At 44.1% G+C, this 14,569-nt stretch overlaps 1 protein-coding gene across 4 annotated transcripts in view; it reads left to right on the forward strand.

Moving 5' to 3' along the window:
- Positions 1-14,122, forward strand: part of atp6v1c1a (ATPase H+ transporting V1 subunit C1a) — a 107,633-nt gene extending 93,511 nt beyond the window's left edge. For all 4 annotated transcript variants that reach the window (XM_068032401.1, XM_068032398.1, XM_068032402.1 and 1 more), the window contains one exon: positions 13,443-14,122. In XM_068032401.1, the coding sequence (XP_067888502.1) occupies positions 13,443-13,538 (96 nt within the window). In that variant the 3' untranslated portion in view covers positions 13,539-14,122. The remainder of the gene's footprint in view (positions 1-13,442) is intronic.
- The last annotated feature ends 447 nt before the right edge of the window (positions 14,123-14,569 follow it).

The raw sequence follows: 14,569 nt of genomic DNA on the forward strand, positions 1-14,569 counted from the left end.
CACCACCTACATGTCCCCCTCCAAGCCACACACCATCCTGACCTGGAACTATATCGCCGTTACTTCACTGTGATTGGGTCAAAATCCTGGAACTCTCTTCCTCACAGCACTGTGGGTGTACCTACCCCGCACGAACTGCAGCACTTCAAGAAGGCATCTCACCACCACCTTCTCAATGGCAATTAGGGATGGGCAATAAATGCTGGCTGGCCAGTGACACTACATCGTCATTTTAAAAAAACTAGTTTAAAAAAAAATCAATCTAAGTCTATCCTTTTCTGGAGTAAAAGAACCCATCTCTAAGCCTATTAAGATAATCAAGGGCTTTTAAACTGTTTCAATTTAATGGCCCTCCTCTGAACCTTCATAAAGGCCTGTAGTTCACCCCCAATGAGGCCTAACCAAGATCTCGTACAGTGTTCATGTGCTGTTATGACCTGGAGGCCCCAACTATGACCATGTGTCAGCTGTTAGTCAGTTGACAGCTCTCTTATCTCTGCATCACAAGCTTCTGGGTTCAATTCCCACTCCAGGATTTGAGCGCAAAAATCAAGGCTGACACTCAGTACTGAGGGACTGCTACACAGTCAGAGATGATGTCTTTCACATGGGACATTAAAGCGAGGGCAGGTGCATCCCTTAGGTGGACGTAAAGGATCCCATGGCATTATTTAAAATAAGAGCAGAGGCATTGTCCCTGGTGTGCTGGCAAATATTTATCCCTCAATTAACATCGCAAAAATAGATTATATGGTTATTATCCCATTGGCTATGAAAGCTTGCTTTGTGAAAATTGGCTGCTGCATTTCCTACATTACAACAGTGACTGCACTTCAAAAAGTACTTCATTGGCTGTAAAGTATTTTGAGACGTCTGGGAGCCATGAAAAACGCGATATAAATGCAGTTTTTTTCCTGAGCTAGATTGCGATTTCATATTTGTGTTTCTCCTAGATCGTGGGCCATTGATTATGCTATTGAGCCAAGGTCACTTGTAAAACCAGGTTTATTTTAGAATCAAAATATTTGACAAACAGAATGCAGTTTTTCTCCTTGTAATGTCAAAAATAATAATGGGCTGTACCTCACTTTACAAGTCAGTATTTGCTGAACTGTCTGGCATTAACTAGGTTCTCTGACCCTCTGGTTTTGAAATTCAGTCTTAAGAGAAATGTATTTTTTCCAGAGGGAGAAGAAACCAATGGCTTCATCTCACAGCCTTTCCGGAACTTGTCAAGGGTTTGCTCACTGAGCCAACAATTGTACGATCATCTTGCTCCACTGTTCCCTCCTTGCTTGGTGTGGGGATCATGGCAACACATTGGCCAGCTAAGATTCTTGCTGCGTTCAATAAATGAAAGCCATTTGAACATTATATCCTGTTCCTCTCTGGAATTTTCTAACCAATCTCATTGTCTCAAACTGATATGAGAAATACATTTCTGTTAACTACTTTGTTGGTCCAACCTAATGAAAAATGATCTATAGACTGAAGTCATAGTCATTACAGCACAGAGGGAGGCCATTCGGCCCATCAAGTCCATGCTGGCTCTATGCAGAGCAATCCGATCAGTCCTGTTCCCCTGCTCTATCCCCATATCCCACAAGTTTATTTCCCTCAAATGCCCATCCAGTTTCCTTTTGAAATCATTCGTCTCTGCTTCCACCACCCTCAGGCAGAGAGTTACAAGTCATTGTGTAAAACAGTTCTTCCTCACATTCCCCTGCTTCTCTTGCCCAAAACCTTAAATCTTTGTCCCCTAGTCCTTGTACCATCAGCTTTTGGAATAGCTTTTCTTTGTCTACCTTATCTAAACCTGTCATCTCCATCAGATCTCCCCTCACTTTCCTTTGCTGTAAGGAGAACAACCCAGCTTCTCCAACCTAACATAAACAACATTTCTAATGAAAGGTCATCGACCTGAAATGTGAGCTCTGTTTTTCTCTCCACAGATGCTGCTAAACTTGCTGAGTATTCCCAGCATTTTCTGTTTCTATTTGAGTTCCAGCATCTGCTGTATTTTGTTTTTGTTCTCCAATCTAACCTTGTAGCTAGAATCCCTCGTCCCTGGAATCATTCTGGTAAATCATCTCTGCACCCTGTCGAGGATCCTCGCATCCTTCCTGAAGTGGGGTGACCAGAACTGGACAGGATGCAATGCTCTGCCTGTGGCCTAATTAGAGCTTTATTTTTAAAAATTCTTCCATGGGATGTGGGTGTCGTGGTTAAGGCCAGCATTTGTTGACCATCCCTAATTGCCCTTGAGAAGATTCAGCATAATTTCCCTGATTTTGTACTCAATACCTCTATTTCTGAAACATGTGATTCCATTTGCTTTGTTGACTACTCTCTCACTATGTCATGCCACCTGCAAAGATTTATGCACAGGAACCCCCAGGTCCCTCTGTCACTGTGCATTCTTTAGAACTGTACCATTTAGTCGATATTGCCTCTCCTTCCCCTTCTGCCAAAATGCATCACCTCACATTTCACAGTATTAAATTCCATCTGCCATTTGTCTGCCCATTCTGCAAGCCTGTTGCAGTAAATTGGTATCATCCTCACTTCTGCCACATGCGCAAGTTTGGCATCATTGGCAAATTTTGAAATTACTCTATTCCAATATCCAAGTCATTTATATGCATCAAAAAAGCAGTGGTCCTGGGACTTGAGGAACATTACTGTCTGTCATCTTCCAGTTTGAAAAACAACCATTTATTACAACTTGCTGTTTTCTGTGCTTGTCAATTTTTTTTAATCCAAGCTGACACTGACTCCCCTATTCAATGAGCCTCAATTTTGTTAAGAACATAGAACATAGAACATACAGCACAGAACAGGCCCTTCGGCCCACAATGTTGTGCCGATCCTTTGTCCTCTGTCAAGGACAATTTAATCTATACCCCATCATTCTCCTTTATCCATATACCTATCCAAAAGCCTTTTGAAAGTCCCTAAAGTTTCTGACTCAACAACTTCCCCGGGCAAGGCATTCCATGCCCCGACCACTCTCTGGGTAAAGAACCTTCCCCTGACATCCCCCTTATATCTCCCACCCTTCACCTTAAATTTATGACCCCTTGTAACGCTTTGCTCCACCCGGGGAAAAAGTTTCTGACTGTCTACCCTATCTATTCCCCTGATCATCTTATAAACCTCTATCATGTCACCCCTCATCCTTCTCCTTTCTAATGAGAAGAGGCCTAGAATGTTCAGCCTTTCCTCGTAAGACTTATTCTCCATTCCAGGCAACATCCTGGTAAATCTCCTCTGCACCCTCTCCAAGGCTTCCACATCCTTCCTAAAATGAGGCGACCAGAACTGCACACAGTACTCCAAATGAGGCCTTACCAAGGTCCTGTACAGCTGCATCATCACCTCACGGCTCTTAAATTCAATCCCTCTGCTAATGAACGCTAACACCCCATATGCCTTCTTCACAGCCCTATCCACTTGAGTTGCAACTTTCAATGATCTATGCACATAGACCCCAAGGTCTCTCTGCTCCTCCACATGCCCAAGAACCCTACCGTTAACCCAGTATTTTGCATTCATGTTTGTCCTTCCAAAATGGACGACCTCACACTTTTCAGGGTTAAACTCCATCTGCCACTTTTCAGCCCAGCACTGCAACCTATCCAAGTCCCTTTGCAGACGACAATAGCCCTCCTCGGTATCCACAACTCCACCAACCTTTGTATCATCTGCAAATTTACTGACCCACCCTTCGACTTCCTCATCCAAGTCGTTAATAAAAATCACAAACAGGAGAGGACCCAGAACTGATCCCTGCGGCACGCCACTGGTAACTGGGCTCCAGGCTGAGTATTTACCATCTAAGACCACTCTCTGCCTTCTATCAGTTAGCCAATTCTTAATCCAACTGGCCACATTCCCCACTATCCCATGCCTCCTGACTTTCTCCATAAGTCTACCATGGGGGACCTTATCAAATGCCTTACTAAAATCCATGTACACCACATCCACTGGTTTACCCTCATCCACTTGCTTGGTCACCTGCTCAAAGAATTCAATCAGGCTTGTGAGGCAAGACCTACCCCTCACAAAACCGTGCTGACTGTCCCGAATCAAGCAGTGTCTTTCCAGATGCTCAGAAATCCTATCCCTCAGCACCTTTTCCATCAACTTGCCTACCACCGAAGTAAGACTAACTGGCCTGTAATTCCCAGGGTTGTTCCTATTCCCTTTCTTGAACAGGGGCACAACATTTGCCACCCTCCAATCACCTGGTACCACCCCCGTCAGCAGAGAAGATGAAAAGATCATTGCCAGCGGCTCTGCAATTTCATCCCTTGCTTCCCATAACATCCTTGGATATACCCCGTCAGGCCCGGGAGACTTGTCTATCTTCAAGTTATTCAAAAACCCCAACACATCTTCCCTCCTAACGAGCACTTCCTCGAGCTTACCAGTCTGTTTCACACCGTCCTCTTCAGTAATACACCCCTTCTCATTCGTAAATACCGAAGAGAAGTACTCATTCAAAACCTCACTTATCTCTTCCGGCTCAACACACAGTCTCCCGCTATTGTCCTTGACCGGACCTATGGTCCCCCTGGTCATCCTCATATTTCTGACATACGCGTAAAAGGCCTTGGGGTTTTCTTTTATCCTACCCGCCAAGCATTTTTCATGCCCTCTCTTAGCTCTCCTAATCCCTTTCTTCAGATCCTTCCTGGCATTCTTGTATCCCTCCAGAGCTATGCCTGTGCCCTTTTTCCTCAACTTTATATACGCATCCTTCTTCTTCCTAACAAGACTCTCAACCTCTCTTGTCAACCACGGTTCCCTCACATGACCATCCCTTCCCTGTCTGACAGGGACATGCTTATCAATGGCCCCTACTATCTGCTCCTTGAAAAAGTTCCACATTTCGACCGTGCCCTTCCCTGCCAGCATATGCTCCCAACTTATGCTCCTCAGTTCCTGCCTGACAGCATCATATCTACCCTTCCCCCAATTGTAAACCTTGCCCTGTTGCACATACCTATCCCTGTCCATTACCACAGTGAATGCTACAGAATTGTGATCACTATCTCCAAAGTGCTCGCCCACCAACAGCTCTATCACTTGCCCTGGTTCATTACCTAGTACCAAATCCAATATTGCCTCCCCTCTGGTCGGGCAGTCTACATACTGAGTCAGAAAAGCTTCCTGGACATGCTGCACAAACACTACCCCATCCAAACTATTCGATCTAAAGAGTTGCCAATCAATATTTGGGAAGTTGAAATCCCCCATAATTACTACCCTGTGACTTCTGCTCCTTTCCAAAATCTGTTTCCCAATCTGCTCTTCCACCTCCCTGCTGCTATTGGGGGGCCTATAGAAAACTCCCATCAAGGTGACTGCTCCTTTCCTGTTCCTGACCTCAACCCACAGTGCCTCAGTCGGCAGATCCTCCTCGAAAATTCTTTCAGCAGTTGTTACACTATTTCTAACTAACAATGCCACCCCCCCACCTCTTTTACCACCATTCCTAATCTTATGAAAACATCTATAACCAGGTACCTCCAAAAACCATTCCTCCCCCTCACCTATCCACGTTTCAGTGATGGCCACAACATCGTAGTCCCAAGTGCCCATCCACGCCTTCAATTCACTCACCTTATTCCTGATGCTTCTTGCGTTGAAGTATACGCACTTTAACCCTTCTCCGTGCCCATCTGTCCTCTGTGACAGTGCTACCTTCCCCAATACCTCACTACACTCTTTGTCTTTCTGAGTGGACCCACTGGTCCCTGGATTACAAGTCCGGTTCCCATCCCCCTCCCAAACTAGTTTAAACCCTCCCGAACAGTACTAGCAAACCTCCCTCCCAGGATATTGGTGCCCCTCTGGTTCAGATGCAGCCCGTCCTGTTTGAACAGGTCCCATCTTCCCCAGAATGCAGTCCAATTATCCAAGAACTGGAAGCCCTCCCTCCTACACCATTCCTGCAGCCACGTGTTCAGCTGTGCTCTCTCCCTATTCCTAGCCTCACTATCACGTGGCGCCGGCAACAAACCAGAGATAACAACTCTGTCCGTCCGAGCTTTCAGCTTCCAGCCTAACTCCCTAAACTCACTTCTAACATCTGTGCCACCCTTCCTTCCTACGTCGTTGGTGCCAATGTGCACCACGACCTCTGGCTGCTCCCCCTCCCCTTTAAGGATCCTGAAGACGCGATCACAAACATCACGGACCCTGGCACCAGGGAGGCAACAAACCATCCGTGCGTCTCGCCTGCGCCCACAGAACCGCCTGTCCGTACTCCTCACCATCGAGTCCCCGATGACTAGTGCTCTCCCATTCTCCCTCCTTCCCTTCTGAGCCACAGTGCAGGACCCCGTGCCAGAGGCCCGGTCACTGCAGCCTGCCCCCGATAGGCCGTCCCCCCCAACAGTATCTAAAACTGTATACTTGTTGTTGAGGGGAACGACCACAGGAGATCCCTGCACTGACCTCTTCCCACCTCTAACTGTTACCCAGCTGCCTTTGATTTGTGGAGTAACGACCTCCGTGTAGCTTCTATCTATCAACCCCTCAGCTTCCCGAATGATCCTCAGTTCATCCAGCTCCAGCTCCAATTCCCTAACACGGTCTGATAGGAGCTGGAGACGGATGCACTTCCAGCAGGTGAAGTCGGCAGGGTCACCGGAGGTTCCCCTCACCTCGAACATTCTGCAGGAGGAGCAATACACTACACTGGCTGCCATTTCTTTTATTCAATTACCCCTTAGTTAAGTACAACTATAGATATTAACAAAAACAGTAAATAGCTTACCTGCTCAGTCCTTTTTGGTTAGAGGAGGAGGGTAAAAAGGGTCTTATTATTAGGTTAGAGGAGGAGGAGGATGGGTGGGAGACACTACATGTGTAGTGGCTCGGGTTTACTCAGCTCCGCACCTTTAAGGAAAATACCTACCCAGGAGTCCTCGCTGCCGACCAGCTTCCGGTTCCTCCGGCGCCAAAAGAAACTCAAAGACAAGGAAAACAGTAAGTAAAACAGTAAGTACTTACTTTTAAAACACAGCTCCTGATGCCTTCACTCACCCAACGAAGAGTCGCTACCTTCTCCTGCTGCTCCGCCGGGAAATAACAAGCCTTTTATGTGGTACTTTATCAAATACTTTCTTAAAATCCATATAGACAACATCCATTGCTTTTCCTTTATCAACCTTCTCTGATACTTCTTCAAAAAATTCAATTTGATTAGTCAAGCACAATCTGCCTTTTACAAATCCGTGCTGGCTCTCCCTAATTAACTCAAACCTCTACACTTGCCTGTTGATACATTTTTTTCTTTCCTTGACTATTGTTTTTAAAACCCTACTCACCACTGATGTTAAACTGACTGGCCTGTAGTTGCTAGGAATTCTCTTACACCCTTTCTTGAAGAAGGATGTCACATTTGCCACACATGAATCTTCTGGCATTTGTCCCATACTTGGGGAAGATTGGAAGATTATGGCAAGCAGTCCCACTTCCTTTAGCAACCTGGGATGCAAGCCATCCGGACGTAGCGACTCATCCACTCTAAGCCTAGCCAGTCTTTTCAGTACATCCCGTCAGTTTTCACCCCATCCATTACCTTTCCCATTACCTTCTACTGATATTTTGTCAGAAACCTCATCCTTCATAAACACTGATACGAAGTACTCATTAAGTATTCGAACCTTGCCCTGTGCCTCTAAGCATATGTCACCTTTTTTGTCCCTAATGGGCCTCACCACGCATCTTACTACCTGCTTACTATTTACATGCCGATAGAAGATTTTTTTGTTTTTTGTTAACTGCCGTATTCTCTTTGCCAGTCTTATTTTCCTCTTCGCTTCTCCTTGCAATTTATTGTATTTGGCCTGGTTCTCATTTGAAGAATTCGCCTGACATGCATCATATGCCCTTTCTCTTTGTTTCATTATATTCTGTATCTCCCTCATCATCCCAGGAGCCCTGGCTTTGGTTCCCTTACCTTTCATCCTTGTTGGAATGTACTTAGCCTGTACGTGAAACATCTCCTCCTTAAAGATCACCATTGTTCTGTTAGTCTTTGGTTCCATTTTATCCTGGCTAGATCCAATCTCATCACATTGAAGTTAGCCCCCTTCCAATTTAAAAGTTATATTTTAGAATGTTCCTGCTCTCCTCCATTACTAATCTAAACTTTATGATGCAGTGATCGCTCTTACTCAAGTGTTCCCCCACAAACACTTGGCCCGCCTTATTCCCAAGCACCAGATCCAGCAATGCCTCCCTCCAAGTTGGACTGAGAATATAGTGGTCAAGGAAGTTCTCCTGAATGCATTTCAGAAATTCCTCCCCCTCTTTACCCTTCACTCTAAAATTATCCCAATTGATATTTGAATAACCTCAAATATCACCATTCTATAGTTCTTGCATGTGATTTCCCTGCAGATCTTCCTCTCCCTCTCCCCCTCTCTCACATTCACTATTTGGAGGTCTATAGAATACCCCCAGAGGCATGATCATCCCCTTTTTGCTTCTCAACTCCAACCAAATTAATTCTGTCTTTGCCCCCCTCAGGACATTCTCTTTCCCCCCCCCCACCTTTTCTCCTATCTTTTCTGAACACTTTGTATTCTTGTATGTTAAGCACCAAGTCCTTAACATTTTTAAACCACTTCCTGTTATTGCCACTACATCATATTACCACAAAGCTATTTGTGTTTGCAGCTCACCAACCTTATTCCCTACACTGTGTGTTTACTTACATGCATTATAAACCTGTCTTTGTGTTTCTTGTAGTCTTTATTGGTCTGCTCCTATGTAATATGATGCTCCTTCCTTCTCTAGTACTATTCAACACCCTCACTCCTTCATGTACCTTATTCCTCTCCCAACCACACTAGTGAACCACCCCACGAGGATGTTGGTCCCCAACCCTTTTGAATAGGTGCCTCCTGCCCCAGAACTCTCCCAATATCCCAAAAATCTGAAGTCCTCCCTCCTGCACCATGCTTAGGATCCTTCCTATCTTCCTATTTCTACTCTTACGAGCATGTGGCACTGGGAGTAATCCAGAGATTACTACCTTCGAGATACTACTTTATAACTTCCTTTCTAGCTCCTGAAAATCTGTCGGACCTCAATACCTATATTCTCTGTCATTGGTACCGACGTGAACCACAACTTCTGGCTCACTCCCTCCTGCAGAGTATTCTGCACCCTGTCTGTGCTGTCCTTTACCCTGGCACCAAGGAGGCAACACACCATGCTGAATTCAGTATAACGATTACAGAAATGCCTGTCTGTCCTCCTAACTATGTAATCTGTTACAACAAATGCATTTCTACTCGTTGCTGTTCCCTCCTGTGCCCATTAGTGCCATGGTTTGGACTGCACGCCTTCATGGTGTCATCACTCCCAGAATTCTCCCTCAGGACTACACTGAGTCCTGGTTTGAGAGTGACATGCACCCTAAAAGACTCCTGCACCTCCTACCTCTTCCTACTCTTGATGGCCACCCATCTACTATCCTGAACTCTCTCACTGCGTGTCGCGTGACCACCATCTGGAACATATGATCCAGGAAACTGTGATCCTCCCTGATGCTCTGCAGTGACTCCAGCTGCCCCTCAAATTCTCAAATCCTGAGCTCGAGCAGCAGGAGACACTTCTTGCACGTGGGGTCCCCCAAGAGACACGAAGTGACCTGAAATTCCCACGTAGTGCTGGTATTGCAAGCAACAGGTCTCAGCTGCCCATCCGTGATCTAAGAAAAGATTTCTCTTCCCTCTTTTAGAGTCTAGTTAATACCTTGTATAAACTATTAATTTTAATTAATGCCTCTAGACGTGCTCTGTGTTAATACTAATTCCCTTACTGTTATACTTAGCCCAATTGGAATTTTATTGACTAGTTTACTAGTTAAGCCCGGTATTTAATATGAGGTAGATTAGTTTTAGACCACAAAGAAATGAACAGCACCCTATAAATCAATCTTAAAAACCTTAATAGACCAAATAGGTAAAAATCTCAATGTGATGGTGTGATTTTTCTCCTCCCCCACCCCTTTGTACTACACCCCCATCCCCCAAGTTTAGACTCTAATACTGAGCTGAAAAACAGCATGAGGAGCAGATGCAATTGTAATGTAAGTTTTAGAAATTTCTGTGGAAGTTCCTTTCAAAGACGCAGATATGTTTCCTTTTAATCTCTCTCTCTGTCTGTCTCTATTTCTGCACCTCATGGCACCCGCCCCCCCCACCACCACAAATACACATTATCTTTCATGGGAGAATGGTGTTGGTTGAATGCATTTTAATCTTTACTGATAGAATTTGGGCATGCAATAAAGTTTTATTTAGTCACCCCAACCAGTAAGTGGGATGTTCCATTATTACAAAGTATGCATCCGGACAACCTGCTGAGCTAGTTGAAGATAGTCTGTTTGAGTGTTGGTAGTCTTTGTGTTTTAAGCCGTTAGTTCTCACGCTCCAGCGACCCGGGTTCAATTCTGGGTACTGCCTGTGCGGAGTTTGCAACTTGAAGATAGACAAGTCTCCCGGGCCTGACGGGGTATATCCAAGGATGTTATGGGAAGCAAGGGATGAAATTGCAGAGCCGCTGGCAATGATCTTTTCATCTTCTCTGCTGACGGGGGTGGTACCAGGTGATTGGAGGGTGGCAAATGTTGTGCCCCTGTTCAAGAAAGGGAATAGGAACAACCCTGGGAATTACAGGCCAGTTAGTCTTACTTCGGTGGTAGGCAAGTTGATGGAAAAGGTGCTGAGGGATAGGATTTCTGAGCATCTGGAAAGACACTGCTTGATTCGGGACAGTCAGCACGGTTTTGTGAGGGGTAGGTCTTGCCTCACAAGCCTGATTGAATTCTTTGAGCAGGTGACCAAGCAAGTGGATGAGGGTAAACCAGTGGATGTGGTGTACATGGATTTTAGTAAGGCATTTGATAAGGTCCCCCATGGTAGACTTATGGAGAAAGTCAGGAGGCATGGGATAGTGGGGAATGTGGCCAGTTGGATTAAGAATTGGCTAACTGATAGAAGGCAGAGAGTGGTCTTAGATGGTAAATACTCAGCCTGGAGCCCAGTTACCAGTGGCGTGCCGCAGGGATCAGTTCTGGGTCCTCTCCTGTTTGTGATTTTTATTAACGACTTGGATGAGGAAGTCGAAGGGTGGGTCAGTAAATTTGCAGATGATACAAAGGTTGGTGGAGTTGTGGATACCGAGGAGGGCTATTGTCGTCTGCAAAGGGACTTGGATAGGTTGCAGTGCTGGGCTGAAAAGTGGCAGATGGAGTTTAACCCTGAAAAGTGTGAGGTCGTCCATTTTGGAAGGACAAACACGAATGCAAAATACTGGGTTAACGGTAGGGTTCTTGGGCATGTGGAGGAGCAGAGAGACCTTGGGGTCTATGTGCATAGATCGTTGAAAGTTGCAACTCAAGTGGATAGGGCTGTGAAGAAGGCATATGGGGTGTTAGCGTTCATTAGCAGAGGGATTGAATTTAAGAGCCGTGAGGTGATGATGCAGCTGTACAGGACCTTGGTAAGGCCTCATTTGGAGTACTGTGTGCAGTTCTGGTCGCCTCATTTTAGGAAGGATGTGGAAGCCTTGGAGAGGGTGCAGAGGAGATTTACCAGGATGTTGCCTGGAATGGAGAATAAGTCTTACGAGGAAAGGCTGAACATTCTAGGCCTCTTCTCATTAGAACGGAGAAGGATGAGGGGTGACATGATAGAGGTTTATAAGATGATCAGGGGAATAGATAGGGTAGACAGTCAGAAACTTTTTCCCCGGGTGGAGCAAAGCGTTACAAGGGGTCATAAATTTAAGGTGAAGGGTGGGAGATATAAGGGGGATGTCAGGGGAAGGTTCTTTACCCAGAGAGTGGTCGGGGCATGGAATGCCTTGCCTGGGGAAGTTGTTGAGTCAGAAACTTTAGGGACTTTCAAACGGCTTTTAGATAGGTATATGGATAAAGGAGAATGATGGGGTATAGATTAAATTGTCCTTGACAGAGGACAAAGGATCGGCACAACGTCGTGGGCCGAAGGGCCTGTTCTGTGCTGTATTTTTCTATGTTCTATGTTCTATGACCGCGTGGGTTTTCGCCGGGTGCTCCGGTTTCCTCCCACTGCCAAAGACTTGCAAGTGATAGGTAAATTGGTCATTGTAAATTGCCCCTTGTGTAGGTAGGTGGTAGGGATTACGGGATTACTGTAGGGCTAGTATAAATGGGTAGTTCTTGGTCGGCACAGACTCGGTGGGCCGAAGGGCCTGTTTCAGTGCTGTATCTCTAAATAAAATAAAATAAACAGGTCCTTTTGTAAGCAGATGACTTGTGGTGTTGCTCAGTAATATGGCTTCAGGAGGCTCATTATGCTGTGTAGCTGCTTACCTATCCTGTCTCTTTACAGCAGATGTGGGGAAGTGGCCATGCCATAAATTTGGTTTTCTTTTCTTTTTTAATTGGCCCATATAACTTTGAAAATACTCATGTTGCCATGCCTCTTAAATATTTTACACAAACCTATCATATCGTACAGAATATTTTAGAAATTTCCTCCATACGTTTTCTCAAGTATAGACATATAGCCATCAGAACAGTCGCCTGATAGAACGATTCCTTGTAACTCTTGCATAAAATTTCATAAAGTGGAGATGTTCTCCTGGAGGTCTGCTTGAAGTATGAAGATTATTTTTGTAATAGAGATTTAAGTAATTGACCTAGGAATTGTTTTTGATTGCAAGGTGGTGTTGGAGCAGTATTTTGTGTAGATAATTGAAACTGGGAATAAAATATTCAATATTTATTTTATTTTTTATTTATTTTATTTAGAGATACAGCACTGAAACAGGCCCTTCGGCCCACCGAGTCTGTGCCGACCAAGAACCACCCATTTATACTAGCCCTACAGTAATCCCATATTCCCTACCACCTACCTACACAAGGGGCAATTTACAATGGCCAATTTACCTATCACTTGCAAGTCTTTGGCAGTGGGAGGAAACCGGAGCACCCGGCGAAAACCCACGCGGTCACGGAGAACTTGCAAACTCCGCACAGGCAGTACCCAGAATTGAACCCGGGTCCCTGGAGCGGTGAGAACTAACGGCTTAAAACACAAAGACTACCAACACTCAAACAGACTATCTTCAACTAGCTCAGCAGATTGTCCGGATGCATACTTTGTAATAATGGAACATCTACTTACTGGTTGGGGTGACTAAATAGAATTTGGGCATACAATAAAGTTTTATCAGTAAAGATTAAAATGCAATATGTGGTGACTCTTTAAATTAGTTTATATTCTGTGAACCGTAGATTCTAAAGTTTTATATATTTTGGCAGCTATGACATCTGAAATTGAACAAAGGCATTTAAAAAAAATTGGTGAGTAATTTGCTCGAATAGCTTAAATCAAATGCTAATTTGTTTTCAACTCCTTTTGCAGGCTGCCATGGACATACCAGGTCTAAGTCTGAGCCAGCAGGAGTACTACCCATATGTGTATTACAAGATTGACTGCAACCTGCTTGAATTCAAATAGACGCTAATACAATTTTCTCCAGCAGCCTTGGCTTTTAGAGTATGGGTTACAGTAGTAATGGACAGATGCCTGCTCGTCCCTTAATTTTCTTTTAAGTCTGGGTTAACTGGTGTTTGCTTACTCAGTCCTGCAATTAGGTACAGTCCTGTGATCTGTCTGCTGCTGTTTCCTTTGAAAACATGTGTTGACGTACTTTTTTTACCAATCAGGTATTGAATTATGTGCTGCAATAATTTGGATCTATATTTATGAAACAAATTCATTATTTAAAAACAAAAAAAAGTCATTTGTGAAGTGCTGTGCGGTAAGCTGCATTGGTTGTCAATATTCCTGGAAGATCTTGTTTACAACTGTATATTAATAGTGCAAAAGAGTTTGTATCATTTCACCTATTTACCTGTGTTTGATACATCGAATTTTAAATAGTCACTGGTCGTAACCAATCGTGTTATTGAAAAAGTGTATGTGATGTACAGGGTCTGTACTAATGTTTTAAACATAACTCCAGTGTGCAAAAACTGTATACATTCATGATTTATCACGCCAACAAAATATGGAATAAATGTAAAAGTCATGGTAACCAAGTTCTTTTTTCAGTGAACGTTTGTCAGAAATTTTGAAATCCAGTAATTTTATAACTTCAAAAAAAGACTGATTACAGAAATGTTTTAAATAAGCTAAGTTTTTAGCATTGCATATTGTACTATTTATGATCATTGATTTAAGTGGCAGGACTCAAGTGCAAACACATCTTGAATATTACTACTTTATCGTTAAATATGTTTACGCTGAACAATTAGAACTCTTTGGTAGAGGAAAGAACCATGCATAATGAGATTTCTACACATGTCTTTTAAGAGGTCAAATTTTATTTTTGCACTACACCTGCAAAGCTGTAGGCCATTTGTAATTCTGTAGGCCGGCTTTTCTTGATTCATGTATTGGTAGGTGAGTTAGTTTTGCCGACTCTGGTTTTGAGTGTTCCCCATCCCTGCAGTTGTTTAGATACACTGCATTAATAATAACCACAT

The sequence above is a fragment of the Heterodontus francisci genome, chromosome 5, assembly GCF_036365525.1.
Source record: "Heterodontus francisci isolate sHetFra1 chromosome 5, sHetFra1.hap1, whole genome shotgun sequence".
Classification (NCBI taxonomy): domain Eukaryota; kingdom Metazoa; phylum Chordata; class Chondrichthyes; order Heterodontiformes; family Heterodontidae; genus Heterodontus; species Heterodontus francisci.